This window comes from Erpetoichthys calabaricus, chromosome 12 (assembly GCF_900747795.2).
Source record: "Erpetoichthys calabaricus chromosome 12, fErpCal1.3, whole genome shotgun sequence".
Classification (NCBI taxonomy): Eukaryota; Metazoa; Chordata; class Cladistia; order Polypteriformes; family Polypteridae; genus Erpetoichthys; species Erpetoichthys calabaricus.
Genome location: NC_041405.2, coordinates 55,207,772 through 55,231,598, shown reverse-complemented (window position 1 = coordinate 55,231,598; position 23,827 = coordinate 55,207,772). Strand labels below are relative to the sequence as shown.

Below are 23,827 nucleotides of genomic sequence, written 5' to 3'. Positions count from 1 at the left end.
CAAATTATATAGATAGTACATTCATCTCTGTGAAGAATAATGACTAATTGTACTTGTTATTTATTTCTCTTTTTCAATATGAAAGGTTATGCTATTAAATTTCTGTGTCTAACTTGATAGCAGAATAATTAAGTTGTTTAGTGACAAAATTGGGAAAGAATAAATTCCAAGGGATTAGACAAGTAGAAAATTAGATAGCATTTATCGTATTTGTCATACAATTATTTTGTACTTCGTCAGGTGAGTCCATCACTGGGCATCTCAGGAACAGTGTCAGCTATCCATCCTTACATGGTTTAACCTGTTTATCCAGTTCAGTGCCACAAGAGCTGGAACCCGCCAAGGGAGCATCTGGTGCAAGGTAGGAGCCAACATGGGTGGGGTGCCAGTACATTGGAGGGCACTCTCATGTATACACAGCCAAATGCCAAACACAGAGATGACAATTAAACTAATACAGATGACTTTTACATAAAGGAGACATGGGGTGGACATGCAAACTTCACTCCCATAGTGCTTGAACCAGAATTCAAAGCCAAGGCTCTGGAGATGTGAGGCTGTAGCATGAATTTGGCTGATTGCCTGCCTGTATTTTTATTTTTAATCAATTAAAGAGATACAGATTTTGAAATAAGTGAAACTGGAATGCATTTATAAAACCAATTTTTGTCTGTATTATCACTGAACAAATGTTAAGTAAGTAATGTGAAACATGTAGAAATTCACAAGTCAAAATTTGATTTCAGTCTGTTCAATACTAACAAAAAGCCAATTTGCAATGTACTAGTAAGTAACATGGATATGCAAACCTGCTCTAGAAAGATAGATAGATAGATAGATAGATAGATAGATAGATAGATAGATAGATAGATAGATAGATAGATAGATAGATAGATAGATAGATAGATAGATAGATAGATAGATAGATAGATAGATAGATAGATAGATACTTTATTAATCCCAAGGGGAAATTCACAAATATAAGTTCACAAGGTTCAGTAAGAAATAATCACAGTGCTCATGAAGCACTTCAACATGACTGTGTCCTTAGTTTTTTAAAAAGGGGGGTGGTTTAATACAAAAACACAACCATTGGCTTATATCTTTCTATATGTTGATAATTTTTATCATTATTCTGCCAATGCTATTTTGTTTTTGCTTAAGTATGGTCACTGTCATTTTGTGTCCGTCCTTGTAAGGCTGATGCCATATTTTCTGCTGTTGCAATGGCTGTTGACAGACTCATGACATGTTTTATCATCACACTCTACTGATAAAAGATGGCTTCTAACATCCTGGTTTTGGACTTTTCTGTTTTCATTGCTGTCACTTTTTTAATTTTGTCTTAGAGGAAAAGGTGCTTCCAAAAGGATTTACTGGTAGGACTATGGCTTTGTTTCTTTTACTGTACTCCTTGCTTTTGGTTTTGTTGATTGATTCCTCTTGTTTTTTTCAGTTTTTTGATCTTTGCCTATTCCAGACCATTGCCTTATTCTTCTCCATTTGTGTCTCGCCAGCTCCTGGTCATTCTGCTAGTAATGGCTGCTATCAGTTAAAGAAAAAATTATCAGGAGGCAGGGTCTTAGCCAAGAAAACATTATGAAGTATTAAACCACAAAGTCAGGGAGAGAATCAGGCATCAAATCCAAAACATAATCAAAAAAATGTATTCAAAGGCAATGCCTAATGCTATAAACTGAGAATGAGTTTCGGAAATTAGGGTTAAACTTTAGAGATCTTCTACAATCCTGGTTAGAGATGACACGTTATGTTTAAGCCAGGGTCACTGTCTAAGCTTACGTTTAAATTCCTTTCATATGTCCATTTTTTTGTTTATTTTTGATCCTTTGATTATTAACATTTATGTTAATTTTATTTATGTTAATTATTTGTATAATTGTGCATATTTTAAACAGTTGTGTTTATTGTTTGACAGGATGGTTGTTCTGCCATGTCCCTTGTGTTTGGTTCAATAAAGGTTCATGGGAATTATAGTCTCTCTGTGCTGGTCATTAGCTGTACATATTATCCTCTTGTTTTCATTCTATTTCAATGTTGTTTTTTTACTTCTCTGAACTGGTTTTTGTCTTCTTGTTATTGGATTTATGTATTTAGGATTTTGCTACTTTTAGGCTAATCCTTTTGACTTTTAGACAAATCCTTTTGCTTATTTTTGCTATTTTTCTTTCAAGTTTGGAAATATATTGCTCTTTTATAAAGATTGTTTGTTAGCCCTTTTCAAACAAGTCAGAGGTTGACAGATACCCTCTCCTTTATGGGGCATAATGATATTTTTTTGTACAGTTTAAACTTAAGAAGTTAAAGCCCCATAAAGAACCAGGCTGTTGTCGAAAGTATCTTTTCTGAGTAGGCTGGTGGGATTCAGGCTTGCTCTGTGGCTCGTTTCTCGAAACCTCACACCACTTTGGCCATTTTATGCATTGCTCCCAAAAAGAACATGAAACATCAGTACATTACAAGAGACAATACACTATTATCATCTCAATTATAAAACCAACAGACATAACATAAAGACAAGAGAAAAAAATATTCAAATTTAACAAAAATAACAATAAAGCATAAAATACACATAGCTTCAAAAAGACACATGCCAGTGGTCTTCGAGCACAGTCATCGTCTCCACCAGTAGGTGATCTTCTCACTCATCTGTCCCACCGGGCCAATATCTTCCTGCAGTTCAATCATCCCTGTAGGGGAAAACACTACATATTATGAACTTTTAGTAATGGGCTGGGATGTCTCCCATAAATGGACAGATACATTTAGGCCAGGGTCATTACATGGCTTACACTTAAATGGTTCTTTTATATCCTTTTTGTTCATTTTTGGTTGTTTGGTTATTATCATTTATATTAATGTTATTTATGTTTATTATTTGTGTAATTACTGTATGTATTTTAATCAGTTTTGAAACACTTTTATTTATTATTTGGTTTGTATGTGTGGAGGCTTGTTCCGTCATGTCTCTTGTGTTTGGTTCAGTAAAGGCTCATGGGAATTGCAGTCCCTCTGTGATTCATTAAATGCACAAATGAAGGTGCTGGTTATTTGCTGTAAATATTAAACGCTTGATTTTGTTTTGTTTACCTGTTTTTTTTTTTGTACTTCTCTGCACTGATTTATGGATTCTCCTTATTTGGTAATTAGGACCCCCTTTAAGGCAAATCCTTTGGTCTATTTTTGCTATTTTTGGGTATTTTTTTACAGTTTTTTTTTCTTTCCAGTTTGAAAATAAATATTTCTTATATAAAGATTGCTTGTTTGCACTTTTTGTCCAAACAAGATTGATGGTTTCTCCTCCCTTGTGTGGCATTCTGATTGTTTATGGGCATTTTGAACTTAAGAAGGTATATAAAGCTCCATGAAGATAGAGAGTAGGCTGAATCAATACTAGAAGCAAGCCACAGGCTGCCCTTGAAAGTTCCTAGTGGGATTCAGGCCTGCCTTGGGGCCTCAGAGCACTTTGGCTGCTTTTTATTCTGTACACACAACAACAACACGTCATTGCTGAACTTTTATCCTATTGTAGCCAAGATGTCATGTGCTGTGCGTAACTGGGTCATTACCAAGCAACACAACAAAATAACAAACTAAAAATGGTGGCCCCTGTGAAAACTAAGAAAACAGGGCAAAAAATATTTCGATATCATTAAATACTCATCAAAGACAAAAAAAGTTAGAAAATTTAAATGCTCTAATATTCAAAAACCAAACCAGAAGACTTAATATTAAGAAAAACACAATGAGAAGACAGAAAAAATGAAATAATAATGACTTTCTCATGATTTAGAGTGCCATGTTTGAGTCAGTGCATTGTGGCAGAATGAGATCAAATGTTACCACACAATTAAAAAATCAAAGGCCCAGAGAAAAGAAAGGCAGACGGGGAGGAAAGACTTTAAAGGATATTTTATATAGTTTTGAGACTGGTGGAAAGTGTTTTGTTTCAATCACATTTATTTCTTTCCACCACTCAAACAAAACACTTCATCCCTGCTTCATATTTACTTTTCCTGTTAGTCTAAGCAGATAGAAAATGTTAATCCAAACAGATGATTAATTTTTACAATGTCCCACCACCTGTTAAAAAAATCAGACAGTAAAAAGAATCACAGAAGTGTTTGAATGCTGCTCTTTAAGACTTAAGGACCTTCAAAGCTCGACCTGATGCTATTTTGGAGGAATTAAATGAATTGATAGGAATGGTTGACCTATGTTGGGCTAAATTTCTTGTTCTCATCTAAATCTTTCTAATGTTCTAACTGAATGATTCTCTGAGATGAACAATTATATATAATCAAGAAAAAAATACTGCATTAACATGCATTAACTGCATTAAAATTTCTGAACATTTGTCTATGTATAAAATAGAATGTGATATTATAACTCATAACAATGATTGGACAAACCAAGTGTGGATTTACATGACGCAGAAGGAAAGAAATTAAATATCATCAATAGGCGATATTTCCAGTTTTGAGACGGTGAACGGCAAATGCTTACTTGCTCGTGCTCGAAAAAAGTGTGGATAATGTCCAGATTTAGGCAAGGTGAACACGCTTAACTGGGAGCCACCAATCCCTAGCCAACTATTTAAAGATGGCTGATTTGGTTGCAAAAAAGAAAACCAGTGCTGCTACTTGGTAATTTTTGGGTTTTAAGCAAAACGAAAAAGGAGAGCCTGCAAAGGTTAACAAAGTCACTTGTCACATTTGCCGAAAATATGTTAACAACAAAAGCTGGCAACACAACAAATTTGTGCTCTCCTCTCAGAGTACATCACCCACCTGAATTCGCAAAGTAAGCCAACATCGAGTTCAGCGCCTTCGGGTTCATAAGTTACATGTGAGCAGTCCAAAATTCGGACCCAGGTACAACCAACTATTACCGGAAGCATTTACAAAAAGCACCAAATACAAAAGTGAGAGTTTAAGGTGGAAAGAATGCACAAACGCAATCACGAGATACATTTAAAAAGAAACGGTTTACGCAGAGTGGAGAAAGCCTCTTTCAAGGAAATGCTTACTTAACACGTTTGACCGTCACTATGAGATCCATCCCGAGCCGTAAGTACTTCGCAAAGACTGCTCTCCAATAAAGTTGAGGTGAAAACAGCAAACCAGAAGGTGGATTTTGTTTCCCTAACACTCAAGATGTGGTCCACTGTGAATATGGAGCCGTACATGTCGATCACCGTCGACTTCATAGACCACGATGTGAAACTACAAGTGTCTTCAAACAATGTTTTTTCCCCGAACTGCACACTGCGATGAACCTGCCTGATGGATTGCGCGCTACGCTTAATGAACAGTGCGTAAGAACAGATAATGCCGCAAATATAGCTGCAGCTGTAAGACAGCTGGGCTGACCTTGGCTTAATTGTTTTGGCCATAATCTTAAGGTTGCAGTGACAAGCTCTCTAAATACAGCCAACAGTAAAAGTCATATAGATCACGCTCTTGTTGTGTGTTGAAACATCTCAAGTGTGTTTTCACATAGCTGGCTAAAGAGGAAAGTTCTTCAGACCACTCAAGTTGGACTTGACCTGCTGGTGAAGTCACTCATTACAGTAAGCTATTGGTAAATGAATTAAAGGGGCAACGGGGAGTAAAAGAAAAAAGTACCGTAAATGTTAAGTAAATGATGTGCTGTCTGAGTTGGGACTTGACACAAATACAGGATGTAAATGACAGCTGCTTTGAGCACTTTGGGTGGTGATTAATAAAGCAAAATGTGTGTTAAGCTGGAAATTGTTGAGTTGTTGTTCAGTTTTGGTGGAGTAACGATGACAAGGTTGTGTGAGAAGGAAAGAAAGTTAAGCTGTCTCCCATAACCATAACAATGGGAGCTTCATAAATAGTTCTTCTGTATTGTTTTTAGTGTTGTTTTAAAAAAGTTACTGTTCACCGGTAAATCCGCAACGTTAAGGGTCTGCGAAGTTCTGCATTTCTCACCCAATAAGGGGCATTATAATATTACTTAATTTATAAGTAGCCTTGAGGATACTTAGCCTAAAGCTACTGTTACTTTTGTAAAACATAGTGTAATGTCCCAGCCAGGATGAAGGCCTTTTGGAGTGACAGTTGTGTCAGATTGAGGAAGGGCGGAGGACTGTCAGCGAGGGTATGATTGACACGGAAATGGACAGGAGGGGCGGTACCCGGAATGGAGTGGACGAAAGGAGGGTTGGAGAAGGGGCTTGTGGTGTGGGGTTACGAAATCTGCATTTTTCTTTTTCTGTTTTGCCTTTCTTTAACGGCGTCTCTCAGGACCACACATATAAGAGAGATATATGAGATTGTAAATAGTTCAAAGTCAAAGACGTTTTTTTTGCTGTTACAACCCTGTTTTTTTTCTTCTTTACTGTTCAAGTAAACTGTTTTCTGAGCATTACTTTGTCCGTCGGTTTTTTTTTTTTCTTATTTTCGAATCTGACGCGGAGGTTGCTACAATATATTTACATAAGACGCGCTTTTACACATAGAATAAAATATTTATTTACACAATCTGATGACTGAATCAGTTGTTTATTTTTAAGAGAGTAAAACTGTGATTTTTACGTAGCCTGGCCTACTCTTAAAGTAAATTACAATATTAATCTAGAGCAGGGGTCTCCAACACATCGCTCTCGAGCTACCGGTAGCTCGCAACCCCTTTTCACGTAGCTCGCCAAAGGGTTAATGAATCCTACATAAATTTGAAAACTTGATTAGTCAAATTAGGGGTGGGCGATCTTTCCAAAAAAAACATATCACAATCCACAATCTGTATTGCAATCTATCTTTTCAATGTGGCATACACTTAGGAGAGGACTCAAACTCATCAAGACCTAAGTAACACTTTATTTTAAATATCAAACAAAGTTGAATTCAATTGTTCTCTCTCACGCTTAAGCGAAGTTAAGGAACACACCCTGAAGCTGGTGAGTGAGCCAGGAGAGCCCCAAACTCGGCCCGCTGCGTGTTTCTCGGATTCACGCAAATAAATCGGTACCACAAGCGAACTATGATACACAGCGAAATGAGAGAAGTCGCAAAATCAACCGGAATGTTCAAACAAATTATAGAAAAATACCCAATCTAAATCTGTTAAGTAGTTCTCTTGTGATTTTATAGATTATATTATTAGTAAACCTTCATAATATTGTGCAGTTAAAGTCTCAACAGCATTCTTAGCATTTTTGAAGCTTAGTAGAGCCAGATAACTATAAGAATCTTCACTAAGCAGCTCTGAAAATGTCTGCTTTGTTTGGGTCTACATACCTCTGTGAGTCTGCTTTTTCTGACATGAATGTCATGAAATCAAAGATCAGAACAAGACTGATAGATGAACATTTAAATAACTCCATAAGAGTGAACCTAAGTGGCTACACTCCACCATACACCTGCCTCTCTTGTTGACTCCATGCAGTGCCAGTCATCTGACTAACTAAAGAACACATCACAGACGCAACTGGACATGTGAATAAAGTGAAACAGTGACATATAACAAAATGACAAATGAATAAGTAATATCTGTGTATTTGTAATTGCATTGTTTTGTTTTGACAGCATTCATGTTTTAATTCAATAGTGTGAGATACACTAGAAAATGCATACAGACATACAAAATGCACTTACAGGTGAACTAAATATTATATTGTGATGCAAAATGTAAGTTGTGGACACCAACATTTTGTAAATGTTCAGGCAAAACAAGCTTATTCAGTTTGTTTGGGTTGAAATAAGTTATGAGAATAAACATTAGAAAACATGAGTAGCTCTCGGCCATTTTCATTTTGTAAAAGTAGCACTCAGGGGAAAAAAGGTTGGAGACCCCTGCTCTAGAGACTTTGTGTCTTCTTCATAGGATTGTGCGACTCGCTGGGGCTCGAAACAAATGATGTTGGACCAGGCACCAGCCATCAGGCGTGTTTTAGCTGATGACAGGCAGGCACCTGCACTCACATAGCAAGATGTAACCGTAGTAGAGTCGATGGATGCTGCCTTAAAGCCTGTTGCTGAATTGACAGATGTGCTATTAGGAGAAGACTGTGTAACAGTGTCTTCGTTAGTACCCACGCCAAAGCTTCTTAAAAATTAAATTCTTGTTGCCACTGAATTAATCCAAGTCATTAATGCTGGTGTGCTCAACAAACTTAATGCAAAGCATGACAGCGATGCAACGCGGAAAATGATGCATATTGCCACGTTTTTTGATCCGCGCTACTGCGACGACCACAACAACACACTTACAGAGACTCAGGATAAAAAATACAGCAGGAGTTGATTGCTCTGTCACTGCATACAGTGTCGATCAGAGTCGGAAATGAAGACAAACATGAATCAGTGTCACCACCAAAAAAAATAAAGATCTTGGCAGTCTGCTGGGAAAAATAAAGGAATTTGTTTCATCATGGGCATCACTAACATTAGAGGAAAGGATCGCAGCCAAAACGAGAAACAATGCAGAGAAGAATCTGTGATTTGTAGAGAAGAGGACCAACTTATTTGGTGGCGAAACAATGAAAGACGATTCCCCTTGATGGCCAAATTAGCACGACAGTATCTGTGCATTTGTGTAACTAGCGTAGCGTCTTAATGGGTCTTCAGTACCAAGGAGCAAATTGTTACTGCTCAGCTTTCCCCTTTGAAATCTGAAATCAGAGAAAGTCAACATGCTTGTTTTCTTGGCTAAGAATGCATAGCCTGGTGAATGAATCATCCTGAATGTTGGTCTGACAGTTGTTACCTAATGCAGCTATTTAGTCTAGCTTTAAAAGCTACAGTATGAAGGCTAGACTTGTCAAAGGTCTTTTACGTTGCTTATTTTAGTACTCATGTTGAGGTAGTAGCTTAATGTCTTCTATTTATTTATGTGTTCTTATTATACTTTAATTAAAATTTCAATGTCTTGATCAACATTTTCTGGTGAGATTTCTATGACATTTCCGTGTTTATAAACAAATGACCACACTTTATCAAAAATAATATTTTTTGATGTATTAAGCACAGAAAAGTTTCATTTTATGAATTGTTGGATTTTTCCAATTTTGGAGCATTTGTAACAGGCTGCAGCAGCTGACAATGCAAACAACCAACTCCAGTAAATATACACCACCATGTGGAAAAATGAAAAAATGCAGTTAATTTGAATGTGATCCTTTCTCCAAGTTGTGTGAAAGGAACAATCTGTACAAGGTGTGTATTGTAATGTAAATGCCAGGCAGAGGTGAGGTTAAATTAATGTAACATCAAATTATGTTTTGTCATTTATAGGCATGGCTGTTGCATACGAGATCCAAGATTTTGGTGAGTTTCTGTCTAATTATAGTTTGTTAAGCTCAGCTAGGAATGAGATATGAGGAAGAAACAAATGCCTTTAAGTTACCATTAATTTATATTTGAATTTAATTAAATCATTTAAAACCATCAATATTTTTTGTAGGACTTGTGAGTGTTTATTACATACATTTACATTTAGTTAATTGTGCAGTCTTAAGACTTTTTTATATTAATAATTCTGATAATAGATGCTTTTATTAAAGCATTTTTGGTGATTACTCTTAACACTTTAGCTTGTTGGGAGACTTGTGTTTAAACAGCAAAATATTTTCTCTAGATTTCTCTAATTGAGCTGTATTCTTTTTTTAAATACCAACATGTTAGACTCTCTTGATTTTGAGTTTTGTATTTGTTTGATTTTTTCAGTCTATACTGTTATATTTTAACTTTTTTATACCATTTTGGTGAGATCATTTTCTTTACTGAGGCCATTTTGTTTGTGTCTTGGATGGCCATTTTTGGTCATATGGTACTGACGTCATTGCACATGTCATCATCTTCACAAGAGCACTTAAGATGCCAGGATGATACAATCACAATGCAATGAAATCTTTCTTCTTCATGTCCTACCACCTTTTCTGCTTCTGTCTTGTCTGCACTCAGTGCCACTGATTACTTTTTCTAGCTCTCAGTGAACTCTTCAACAAGTACTTTTTGTGTTTCTCTTCTTTTTCCTCATTCTCTCCTGTAAATGATTCTGACATTTCTGACGTACTTTGTAACCACAGACTCACCAACTGCACTGGATCCCATTTCTTCACATCTTCTTCAGTCTATTTTTTTCTTCCTTAAACCCCTTTCTTCTCTTTTTAATGCCTCACTTACCTCTGGTATATACCCTGCTTGTGATCCTTATTCTCAAGAAACCCTCTCTCATCTCGCCTGCCATTGAGAATTACAATTCTGTTACCCTTATGGAATTCCAGTCCAAGACTCTAGAACTCATAGTTTATATAAAAAAAAAAACTCCAAGGGTCACTGTACCAAAATGCTCTTAGATCTACTTAAGCTTTTTCTCTTTCCTCTGTCCTTAATCCTTTTTGACCCTTCATCAGCTTTAGATGCCATTAACCACTCTTTGCATATGTCTTCCCTTAATAAGGCAGAGTCAGTGATTCTGTGTTGGTCTGGTTCAAGACCTACCTGTCTGACTGATCCTTTTGTGTCTCCTGGTCTAACTTCTTGTCTTTTCCACAGAAAACACTCCACAAGTGTGCCTTTAGGATCACTGTTGGGTCCACTTCTCTTTTCTTTCTACATTCATTCCCTGGGCAATGTTAATTCTTCTCATGGCTTCTTCTACCACCACTGTGCTGATCTTCTTCTCATTTCCCTCATACAACCCAAAGGTTCCAGCCTGGATGTCCAGCTGTGTCTGCCATTTCATCATAGATGAATGATCATCACCTTAAACTTAACCTTTCAAAGTCAGATAACTTGTACATGTTTGGTTCTCTAAGCATTGCTCTTGAAGTTGTCAACCTTTCACTATCATTCACAGTCAGGAATCTTGACATGACTCTGAACATCCTGTTTTTCACCTCAAATATATTTAGTGACCCAGTACTGTTGTTTCTTTCTTTATACTATTCAGAGGAATAGACCCTTCCTCGCTAATTTATTACACACAACACTGTTCAGGATCTGGTACTTTCTCTGCCAAAATACTGTAGTTCCCTTCTGGCAGGGCTTCCTTTAAATGCTATTCGACATCTTCAACTCCTTCAAAATCTGCAGCTTGACTGATGTTCTCTGTTCGTTTCATTCGTACTACACTTTTCTTTTGGTCTCTTCACTGGCTTCCTGTCTCTACAAGGATCCATCCAGTTCAAAAGTCTTGTCTTGACCCTAAGGTTGTCTAAATGGTTTGGTTCCTCAAAATCTTCTGCCTTTAGTCTATCCATATGTTCCTTCAAGAAGTCTCAGTTCTGCCTCTGCCTGCCTGACGACTGCTCCTCCTCTTACCAGATGTGCCAGGACTGGACAATGGTTCTCCATTCTTTCTCCAAAGTTGTGGAATGATCTCCCTTTGTCTATTCAAACTGCACCCATTTAACTCATACATATGCATATTTTTAAAACACACCTTTTCCTGAAATATTTTTGAACTGCTTAGTTTCTGTTCTGCAGGATAGCTATTAATTGACAAGGGGTTTAGGATGCTGCTTTTTGACTTAATCTAGTTGCAGATATAATTATGTAGTAGTACTACTCCTTATTGCTTGGTTTTTATCTTGTTCACTGTTCCTTTGGATGCTAGCACCTTATAATAACTTTTGCATATTTTATATTATTACTATTATTGCCATTAAAGTGTTATTATTATTATTATTATTGAATCAGGACACTTTATTCACATTGATAAATATAGTGACTTTAAGGCACTGGGGGGGTGGAGGGACTTATAGAGAAAGTGGAGCACACCAATCAAAGCTTGCAAATATTGGACAAATGGATTGAGACACTCAGAGAGAACTCAGACGAGGCAGAAGGCAAATGGTGCAACCAGCTAAAAATGAAATGTTGGATTGTCCAATGCCAGGCTGTTAGTGCCTGGGAGAAAATTGAACATAATGGAACCAAACATTGGAACTTTTGGAGTGCAACTAGAAATTGTGGAAAGGTGTGAGCTGCTATTTGACATTATGCTGAACTACAGGCATTAGCAAGTGTCTAGAAGGCAGGCAACATTATAACCTACTATTATGCTATGGCTTTCATCCCTGGCTCGTGTATTTTTTTTTTTACTTATTTATTTTATTGTTCTTTGTAGATTCATTTGTAAATTATGTTTTGTCTTTTTCTTTCTGTTTTGTATTCTTTAATAAGCATTATGTGCATTTATAATTGTGTATTTACTATGTATTCAATTTAGTTGATATTTGTTATATTCCTTGTCCTCTGTGTGTTGAGCCTAGGGTGTGGGCCCAACTGGCACTTCACTTTAGCCAGGGATGAATCCCTAGCTCTGGCATAACACCTAGAAGGAACTGTGCAATGTTCCCCAGTACACTATAGGACATGAAATTCAGAACAATTAAGAGATGCGTGATCCTCTATTCATAGAGAGAAAGACAGCTAGGGCATGGTACATGAAAAGAGACAGGTCTTGCTCTGGTAGTGATGAATATTATTTTTCCTAAACCTTAGTGGAATCATAAACTGAGAGCAAGATCAGGTGTTACTCACAGCCTGATGCTGTGCAAAACAAGAATAAGCAAATATAGAGGAAAGAGGCAGATATAAAGTGAGGAAGCCTATGGCACTACCATAGAATGCAATTACTGCTTGATTTATGTTAAAGTGGAACTTGTGAGTACCACACTAACTTGTGAGAAAACAACTGGTATACAGAAGAGGCACATTTTATTAAGAAAGACAAACAGACTAGGACAGCAGTGACTTACCAGCTGCTTACTGAACTTATCATTCACTCTGCTGAGGAAGGAAAATAGACTAAACTGACTCTTGTGATTGTAATTTTGATTGAAAATTCAAGGACCTCCATTTCTATATATCCAGATACAGCTAAGTAGTTGTACATGGACTGGCAATGTAGTTTAAATGACACACTAGTGCAACCTAAAATGTTTCTACAGTCAAAAGATTAATAAGATTGCTTGTGTCTGGGGACCCGAGTTAGAACACAATTGTTTCCAATGCTGGTGTAAAGTTGGCAAGGAGTTGTCTGGGCAGACATACTGAATTCTACTTTGACCTTAATGTGATTTCTTGTTAAGAATTTGGAATGCTACGCTGCTAAGGGGATAATACACTTTGTGTATCAGGAAGCTGATTGTGATATATTAAACTCCTCTTCAATATATGTGTAATTACATGCTATTTATTGGGAGGATCTAGTACCTCCTACTGCTTTATGAAAGTATTAATCAAACTGCTCAAAATTCAGTTTACTGACCAACAGCATTGCATGGTGGAATGTTGCAGTGAGTGCTTTTTAGCAAAGCTAATGTCTGTGACTATACTGGCAGTTAGCCCAATGTTTGGAGAGTTGCTATGACCTGTGAGCTTGAACTTTTGTGTGATTGCTGATGCTCTGTTTAGTTACTAAGATTAAAAGTTCACAAGTGTATGACAGTGGATTCCTTTTGCTTTGTGATTAGAACCTAAAAGGTAGGCCACCCTGATGTCAGTACTGCTGGGTCTTCACTCTGCCTTTATATTGAGGTTTGCAAGAAGGTCCGAGCAGTGGATTATTGATGGTTGTTTTAAAGGTGCTGTTATTATTGTTTTATTTTGAAATTTATGTTATTTGTGGATTATTGCTTATTGAGCAAGGAAAAGGTGCTATATAAATTAAATAATAATAATAATTTATTATTATTATTAATGGATTCTGCTATTTGGATTGCGTTTTGGGACTTGTTCGCCTTGAATTACCCTTTAGGCTATTTTTGTTCCTTTTTGTATTATTCAATAAATTCTCAATTTATAAAGATACTTTTTTTTTTTTTTTTTTTTTTTTTGTTCTTTATTTCACCTTATACAATTTCTTGTATTAGGAATTTGTTAGTTTTCGCATACCCCTTGGGGTCAGAGCGCAGGGTTAGCCATTGTACAGCGCCCCTGGAGCAATTACAGGTTAAGGGTCTTGCTCAAGGGCCCAGCAGAGTAGGATCTCTTTTGGCAGTGACGGGGATTCGAACCGGAAACCTTCGGGATACCAGCGCAGATCCTTAGCCTCAGAGCCACCACTCCGGGTTTGTTTTGGGTTGTCTCAGCAATCCAGAACTTTATGGTCACCCTCACCCTCTTAAGACACTTTCATCATTTTCTGATCTTTAAAGGCATCTTTTGGACTTTATAGCCAGGTAATCATCTTGGGCCTGGGGTAAGTCAATTTCTACACAGATCTGTGCAGGTCTGTCTGTTATGATATGGAGCTTCACAAAAGGCAAAATGGTGTGACGCCTCCAAAAGCTGGTACTCAAGCAGGCCAGGTGTGTCCAGCAAACCCTCTCCTTAACCAAGCTAGAAACAAAATACTACTTGCTAGCTTCAGCTGGGTCAGGTCCAGAAATGGGGAGCTGACAAAAAAATTATAAATATCACAAAAAAATTTATCAAAAAGCCACACAAGAGGAAGGATGACCATAAGCATGCATCATAAGGCAGCCAGGAATATTTATAAATCAAGGATTTATTTGCAAAAATATAAAATACAGAAAAAACCTTAGCAGAGCAAAAAGAGGCACAATGGAGTTTCCTAAAAAGGCAATCCTCTGGAAACAAGTCCCAAAATGAAAGCCAAAAAGAATAATCCAAAGTCAGAGAAGAAAAGGAATAAGAAAACAGTAAATCCAGACAGAAAAATACTCACTATACCTCACAATAAAAGAATGCTTCCAAAACCCTGAGCCTCCTCAGCTAATTTAAATAGCTTAAGGTAGAATTCAGGAGTTGTGGTTGTCAGGATGGCTCCCGTCTCCTGGGGCTCCACCCACAAAGAACAAGAAATGCAACTACATTTAAAGCAACAGTACACAATTACAAAATCATGTAATGAAACCAACAAAAATAACAGAAAAACATGAAAAATAATTATTCAAAATAAGCATACACAACAATAACATATAAAATATACATAACTTCAACACAGTACTCAACAGTAACAAGCTAACATTCAGAATGTGTGGATGCTTTTGCAAAGTAAAGGGCATGATTTCTTCCATATAACTGTCATTTTACCTGGTAGTGAATTGCCTTTGCTGTATTTGTGACAGAAGTAAAAGTATTGGTAGTGTTACCCTACAAAGATGGGTGGGTACACCTAAAGTCTGTTTCTTCCATGGAGTGTTATGTTATGTTCTGCTACTCCATACTGAATAAGCACTGGGGTTCTGTCACTTTTACAAACTGGGCCAGTTTACTATTTTTTATCTCATTGTGGTTTTCATTGATGAGCAGCATAGAGACTTATCTGTTGGTACTGCTGCCTTCTGATTTCACAAGACTGAGTCTGGTTACTGTCTGTGTGTAGTTTACATGATCTCCCTGTCTCCATATTACTATTTTCACTTGAATGTTCTCTTTCTCCTAAAACCTTAAATACATGTTTGTTAGTTTAAAGGAATACTCCACCCAAATATCATATTTTTTTATATATTAGTTACCCTGTGTACTTTGGGGTGATAGACAAGAAAAAATGTATTCTCATGTTTCCATAGAAAACAGAAATAATAAAGTCACTGACAGAACAGGCATTTATAGTGACCAATGCTGGATAACAGCAAACAATATAAAATATCCATGAATCATTTCACATTACCAACATTTTTTTCCCAGCCACCACTACAAACAAAAAGGAGTAAGTAACATGTTAAAAATATGATTTTTGAGTACAGTGTTGCTTGAAATGGAAACTTTGAACTTCCCCAATGTCAATGAATGAGGTAGTGAGTGTGTGTGTATGTATGTGTGTGATGGTATCCGTGTGTGTGTGTGTGTGTGTGTGTGTGTGTGTGTGTGTGTGTGTGTGTGTGTGTCCTAAATTTGTCTGGTGTCCAAGTAGGGTTCATTTCTCCTCTGTGGTTATTGTTGCCAAGATAGACTGTAGTTTTAACAAAGGTTTAGATGGGTTTAGTAACTGAATGAATGAATTTCCATTGATGTCATGTGTGCCAATTCAGATAATGAACATTTACTCTGCTTTAAACCTGACCAATGCTGGGAATAAATGTCCAGATTATTATTAATAATTTAAAACCATCTATCCATTCATTATTAATCAACTTAAACCATTTGAGATTCACCTCAGCTGTAAGATGGGAACAACCTCTATAAAATGTGTGTGTGTGATTAACATATTAAAGGATCTTTCTAGATGTTTCCACTAGTATTATTTTAAACTTTGCAATGCAAAAAATACCTTTGGAGATCCCACTGTGCAGAATGAACATCGTTTCTTTCTTAGTGAAAACATAAACTTGTCTTCTTCCACAGATAAAGATGAAGACAAAGATGACCCTGTACAAATGTACAATATGTATGAAAGTCATTTCAGGATTGTGCTGCTTGGAACACCATGGGTTGGGAAGAGTGCAGCTGGAAATGTAATACTTGGTAAAAGGGAATTCATGCATGAAATCAGCACATCACATGTAATGAAGAAGACAGAGCATAGACAAACTACAGTAGCAGGGATAAAGATCACTGTAGTTGACACACCAGGTTTCTTGGATCCTAACTTGACCTACGGAGAATTTTATACAGAACTTATAAAATGTATTAGCTTATGTTTCCCAGGGCCACACGTTTTTTTGCTTGTGCTACAGGAAGGCCAATACAAAGAAAAAGAAAGAGATGCAATGGGTAAAATTATGCAAATTTTTGGTAATAAAATATATAACCACAGTATGCTCCTCTTTACACAAAATCCTCAAAGACACCATCTTGATGATTCATTAGAAGAGTCTGGGAGAGAACTTGCAAAGCTTAAGGAAATGTGTGGGAATAGATACCACACTCTAAAAATGAATGACCTGAAGGAGCGCAGTCAAGTGAGAGAACTCTTGAGCAAAATTGAGGAAATGATAGAAGGAGATATGGAGAACTACTACAGGAATGAGACATACCTGCCATTAGAACAAAAAATTCAGATGAAAGAAATAGAGATAAGTAAGCTCTATAAAGAAAAACAGGGACAGATGACACAAAAGTATACACTTCATCTTAAGAAGACAATGAATCTGGAAGAAAGTAAAGAAAAACAAATTAAAGCATATTATAAAGAAAAATTCAACAGACAAAAAGAGCTGCTTGAATTTCAGTATATGATGGAAAACAAAATAAAACAAGACCAAGTGGAAAATGAGTTTCAGGAAAGAGAAAAAAAACTAATTAAGAGCATGGAGGAGGAGAAAAAAGAATGGCAAAAAAAAGAAGCAGAGCTAGCAAAGTCTTTTGAAGAAAAACTCGAGAAAATGAAAAGTAATTACAGAGATAAGATTGAACAGGACCAACTCTGGAAAGAGAACCTGGAAAGAAACATCAAGGAAGAGTACCACTTAAAAATGATGGAGTTAAAACAATACCTGCAGGATAAAGTGGAAAAACTACAACTGGAGTTTGGAGAGAGGCAGAATCAGACTGCTGAAGAAATGCGACAACTCAAAGAAAAATTAATCAGCACAGAAGAAAAGCTGAAACATGAACTTAGACATAATGAAAGAAAAAATATGGAGAAACTAGAGAAAGATAATGAAAAATGGAGAAAACAAGTAGAGCAGATTAAAGAAAAGCACAAGCAAGAAAAGTTGCAGTTGGATAAAGAGTGGAAAGATAAGTATGATAATGAAATCAAGATGGCTGAAGTGGTGCTGAGAAAGGAAACGGAAAAAAAACAACACAAGAATAAAAATCAGCTGAAAAAGAAGCTTGAACAGGAACAGAGGAAAAGATTTAAGAAAATGAAAGCTGAGCAGGAAATAAAGTTAGCTGAGCTGAAAGAAGACCTTGAAGAGCTGCGCAAGACAACTCAGGCTGTACAATGGGCATTGAAGAAAGACCAAAACAACAGCAAGGAAGAGACCATCGATGAAAAGCACTTGGGAAAGCACAGTAAAAAAGGGAACACGACAATGACAGAGCAACTGTTTCAACATGATAATATAAGAAAAGAAACAAACGATGGACTTAAAGAAAATGAATGCATACAAGGGACCTGGAGTGACCTAGCTGCAGGAATAAACAAACTAGAGCCCTGTTCAATATACAAAGAAAAGCAGAATAAAAATGAACAAGAGGAGAAAACAAAATTTCAGAAGAAAAAGTCACAAAATGCAATAAATATTAAGAAAGAAGAGGATCTGAATGAAAGTGAATTTGAAATGAAGTCCCATTTTAAAGAGGAACATGAAGTTAAGAAAGGAACTATGAATCAATATTTGCTGAAAGCCTTCTATGATGACTGTGAGCTGAACAAAACCAAAGAAATGAGTCACGGAGAGGATGGTGGTAATGAGCCTGATCTGTTTGAAAGGTTCAATCCATTTCACCAAATTTACAGTGACACAACTTGTGGAGAATTCAATAGTACAAACAGCAACGAAACAGAAAATCAAGATACATTTACAGATGATGCAATGATAGAGGATGTGAAAAACAGAATCCAACAGTTAAAATTATTGTTGAAGAAAAAAGCGCAAGGTCTGTTGCAGTTTGGAAACTCTATTGATGAAAAGTGTCATGAATTAAGACAAGCACATGAAATTCAAATGGAGCAACTAGAAAAAGAATTCAAACTTAACATGGAAAAAGAGTTGAGTAAGAAAGAACAGGAATTCAGGCAAATGCTAGATGCTAGGCTACATCAGATGGAAGAAACCATTAAACAGAAAAAAGATGAGGAGCTGTTATCAATGAAGCAAGGCTTAGAAAAGAACTTCAGGCAGGAAGTGGAGAGGAAGGTGAAACATTTGCAAGAAAATCTTTTAAACAAAACAATTAGAAAAGTGAATGAGTTGCAACTAAACTTAAAAGAGGGACTAGAGCAAACACTAGAGCATGAAATTTAGGAGTGTCTACAGCAGAAGATTGCAAAATTTAAACAAGAACAAGACAAGACATTTGACGTTAGGTTGGATAAAACAGAAAAAGAATTTTAGAAAAAACTTATTACCCAAAAGAGTTAAAGTACATTCTGTGAAGGGGAGCCAGAAAATCAGCAATCATGGTTCAGCTAAATGTGCAGTATATTAATGACAAAAAAGTTGCACTTGAGTCATAAATTTTATTAGGAAAATTACAGTATATTCCGAATAAAACAAATAATCAAAATTGCCCTGTCCTACTCTCAATCACACTATCACTATGCTTTTAATTTGCTGTTGTTTCAACAACCACATACAATTATTATGAATGCATTACTTTAGCTATTTTAAGCAGTCTTCTTAAAATTAGTAGACTTTCATTAACTGCTTTATGCTTATTCTTGTTTAAAGTAGCTTACATTTTGAATCCTTTTGTTTTATTATTTGTATACTTTTCTCTAGATTTTGGTGGATTGCTGTCAGGAACTTTTAGTATGACTTTTAGCTTCACTGTCACCGGCCCTTTTATTGTTGTTTGACCACACTGCCAATTTGCATGCTTTTGTTTCTTTCACACTTGTCACCTTATCCTTTGGCTGTTAATTACACAAGTTTATATTCCACATTATGAACTGATTTTCTCTACTCACACTTGAGAGTTATCCAAACTAAATCCCGATCAATAGCGTGTTAACCATGAATGAAGAAAAGAGGAAGACATGGTAAGAGATTAGCAGAGAATTAAGTTGTAAATAAAGGGCAAACAATAGTTAAGGTGACAGACATCCTGCATTTTCCTGGACAATCTAGTTTATAATCCCTAATATTCATATTCTGATTTATTCTTAACAAATCTACATTTCTTCAAGATTTGGGACTAATTTCTCTTTCCAGTAACTTATGTGGACAATGTCCTATGTACGAGTATGTTGTTGCATATTGGTGTACAGTGTTTAACCACCAATCTCACCAGTTTTGTTCAAAACAGACAAAATCTGTCCAATCAAATGTCATGTGATTAGGAAGTCCATGTTTATGTCAACATGAATGCTAGCAAGACATAGTACTTTACCACAGTGGTGCCTGCACCCTGTAAAAATGAAATTTAAGCAAGTGAGAGGTTTTTTTATATCAGGCCATTAAATCTTCTTTTTCTTCTATTAAGATATCAGGTTTTTTTTGATTTTTATATCAGGCCATTAAATCTTCTTTTTCTTCTAGTAAGATATCCATACTACCTGGAAAGGGGTCTCTCTTTGAACTGCCTTTCCCAAGGTTTCTTCCATTTTTCCCTACTAGGTTTTTTTGGGAGTTTTTCCTTGTCTTATTAGAGAGTCAAGGCTGGGGGGCTGTCAAGAGGCAGGGCCTGTTAAAGCCCATTGCGGCACTTCCTGTGTGATTTTGGGCTATACAAAAATAAACTGTATTGTATTGTATTGTATATATTGATTTGGTTCAAGAAATTGTACTTAAGCTTATTTTAAGAAATCTTGTGAAGTACATTTTGCATACCACTTTAGAAGATTTATTTGCTGTTTTTGTGGACCCTGCAAAAGATTGCCTTGAATGAAAAATACAGTCCTCAGACAGAAAACAACCAGCATAGCTAAAACTCACCTTTTTTAAATTATAGAATAATTGTCAGTAATGCTATCAGGAACACTGTTGACTGGTTTAATTTTGAGTTTTCAATTTGGCTCCTATGTATTTATTTGTTTATTTCATAGCTGTTATGCTGAGCTCACATAGTTTATGTAGTACTATAATAACATAGCCTATATAATTTGAGTGGCTGTGTAGATCCTCCTTATATTGTTATGGAATTAAATGTGCAAGAAGTGTTAAAAAGGTTCAAAGATATAGGCTTGAATTCTAATAATCACAGAGAATTTGAAAGTATAAAATTATTATTATTATTATTATCATCATTACATGCTATGAGTCAACTCCACCCACACCCAAAACAAGCACCAAATCCCAATGCCTGCTAGTCCACTCCATTTCATCACCTATTGTACCACAGAGCATCTGGTCACCCTATGAGTTTGGGTGTACAGATTATATGAAAATACATTTACCACTGGAACAATAATAAAAATAATGGTTAAGCTAACAAGTTGAACAATACAGATCACAAATTCTAATATTACATTTTGTTCTTGTAATGTTGAATTTATAATGTGTTTTATTACTATTGATTTTACCCATTATTCTACTAATATTTTACTAAAGTAACTCCTCCGAGTTTTCCATTTACCTGGTGTTGGATATACTGTAATATCTTTTTAGTTAACATAGTATAATATATTTTATATACTATTTTATTTCAGACCATACAGTACATGTATTTCAAACTAAGTGATTATAAAAAGATGATGTACAATTCATTTCACCTGTATAAAAAATGATTAATAATCAACTGTTATTTTATTTTTCAGTAATAAATGTAGTAAACATTTTTCAGTGTTTGTTTTTTTATTGTTTGCATGCCTGTTTTTTATTGTATGTACTAACACCAATAGTACAAAATACAATAAATCCTTCCATTATTTGAGGGGCTCTGGTATGAAAACTAGCAATTCATCTGAACTTTCCAAATGGATTAGATATCAAAACTCAAAAATCAGATCTGAATTTGTCTTCTGAAAAGAGAAGCAAAAGACAGCAACTTAATTAGTTAGAATTCATTTAATTGTTACATGGTAGCAAAAAAAAAACTGTCCTCTAAAATTTAAAAATAAATAATACACACATCAAGACAGAGTGGGATCAGCATCGTAGCGCTGAGGTTACAACTGTTTCATGGACATAGTACCCCGGTTTGAAACCCTTGCACTGTTGTCTGTGTTCAGTTTACACTTTCTCCATGTCTGTGTTTTTCTCCTACATCCCAGTGATGTGCTCTGTATGAATATGAAAGTCGTTGTGTGTTTGCGTGTGTCAGCAGACCCTGAGAATACTGGCTCAGGTCCCCTCAACCTAGTATTGGATTGAGCAGGTGTGTGATTATTATGTTATTTTAAGACAGAGTGGTACAGTGTTTATATATATATATATATATATATTTATATATATATATATATATATATATATTAGTCATTTAGCCCATTACAATAACGGGCGCTAGAACAGTAGTGCATAAACATTAGTAGGAACAGTCTATATTAAATGGCAAGGGATTTTGACCTCATTCTTTTTGTTGGTCGTATTTTTCTTTCTTTCAGCCTTTCTTTTGTTGATATTTACTTGCCGAGCTGAAAGTTCTTCATGGGCTGCCGCCGTGTATTGTGTGTCTTTAATTTTCTGTGACAGTAATACTGTCTTGTACGTCCGTAATATACCTTTAATTTTCTCTGGTGGTAATACAGGCGTGCACGTCGGTAATATGCCTTTAATCTCCTCTGACAGTAATACTGGCTTGTATGTGGCTGTTATATGAGTCACTGTATTGTGTACCTTTAATTTCCTCTCGCAGTAATACTGGTTTGTATTTCCGTAAAACGCCTCTAACTTTCTCTGACAGTAATATCGCACATCTCACCATGCCCCGCGCATGCTCACTTCACCAGAAGACACACACACACGGACACCTGGACGCACACAGGGATTTTAATAAAGAGGATATATATATATATATATATATATATATATATATATAGGATGGCACGGTGGCGCAGTGGTAGCACTGCTGCCTTGCAGTAAGGAGACCCGGGTTCGCTTCCTGGGTCCACCCTTCGTGGAGTTTGCATGTTCTCCCCGTGTCTGCGTGGGTTTCCTCCGGGTGCTCCGGTTTCCTCCCACAGTCCAAAGACATGCAGGTTAGGTCGATTGGCGATTCTACATTGGCCCTAATGTGTGCTTGGTGTGTGTGTGTGTGTATGTGTGTGTGTGTGTGTCCTGCGGTGGGTTGGCACCCTGCCCGGGATTGGTTCCCTGCCTTGCGCCCTGTGTTGGCTAGGATTTGCTCCAGCAGACCCCCGTGACCCTGTGTTTGGATTCATATATATATATATATATATATATATATATATATATATATATACACAGTACCACCTCGGTACATGAACGTCTCGGTACACGTACAAATCAGTTTACAACCAAAAAGTTCGCCAAACTTTTGCCTCGGTTCACGACCACACACTCGGTATACGAACAAGCCAGTTTCCCTTTCAGTTTGTGCGCGCCGGTGATTTACGCACGTGTTGCATTGTTCTTGGTCAGATGCGCGTGCTTGCACCTGCGTGTGTGCGTGCTTTCGCTGTGAACTCTTTGTGCTCTATTTCATTTCCCTTCCGGTTCGTATGCGCCGATTACTGTATTTAAGCACGTGTTCAGCCTCTCCCTGTTCATTGTTCTCAGTCAAACGTGCATGCTTTACCTGTGAATTCTTTGTGCTCTACAGTATTTTGAAGAAATTATTGAAAAGTATGAGCGTGGCGTTCGTGTTACTGATCTTGCTGCTGAGTACAAGAAGTCAAAATCTATGATTTCGACTATTCTAAAGCAGAAAGAGGCTATTAAAGCAGCTGATGTTGCAAAAGGAGTTACAGTGTTAACCAGGCAGAGACCTCATGTGCTGGAAGAGGTGGAAAAACTGTTGCTAGTGTGCTGAACGAGAAGCAACTTGCAAGGGACAGCGTAAGCGAGGCGATGTTATGCGAGAAAGCCAGGAAGATTCATGGCGATTTGCTGCAAAACTATCCTTCTACGACTGGCGAAAGTGAGGAATTTCTCCACTCAGTTCCTCCTCACTTCCTTCATGTCAGAACTCGACTCATGCAAGATGAGTTTTCTTGGTGGTTTATGGTTAGTTTTTGTATTATGGATTTTTCAAATGTTCATTTTTCAGTTTGTAGCGTGAATTGTTGCAATGTTACTTATCTTGGTTGTTTATTAAATTTCTGATTTTTCAAATGTTCATTTTTTTCCCTG

General features: G+C 36.5%; 1 protein-coding gene across 1 annotated transcript in view; it reads left to right on the top strand.

The window, feature by feature from the left end:
* The window catches only part of LOC114662203 (interaptin-like), a 137,796-nt gene that overhangs the window by 100,973 nt on the left and 12,996 nt on the right, over positions 1-23,827 (top strand). The window contains exons 3-4 of the mRNA XM_051935367.1: positions 9,279-9,311; positions 16,308-18,878. Of these exons, the coding sequence (XP_051791327.1) occupies positions 9,279-9,311; positions 16,308-18,878 (2,604 nt within the window). The remainder of the gene's footprint in view (positions 1-9,278; positions 9,312-16,307; positions 18,879-23,827) is intronic.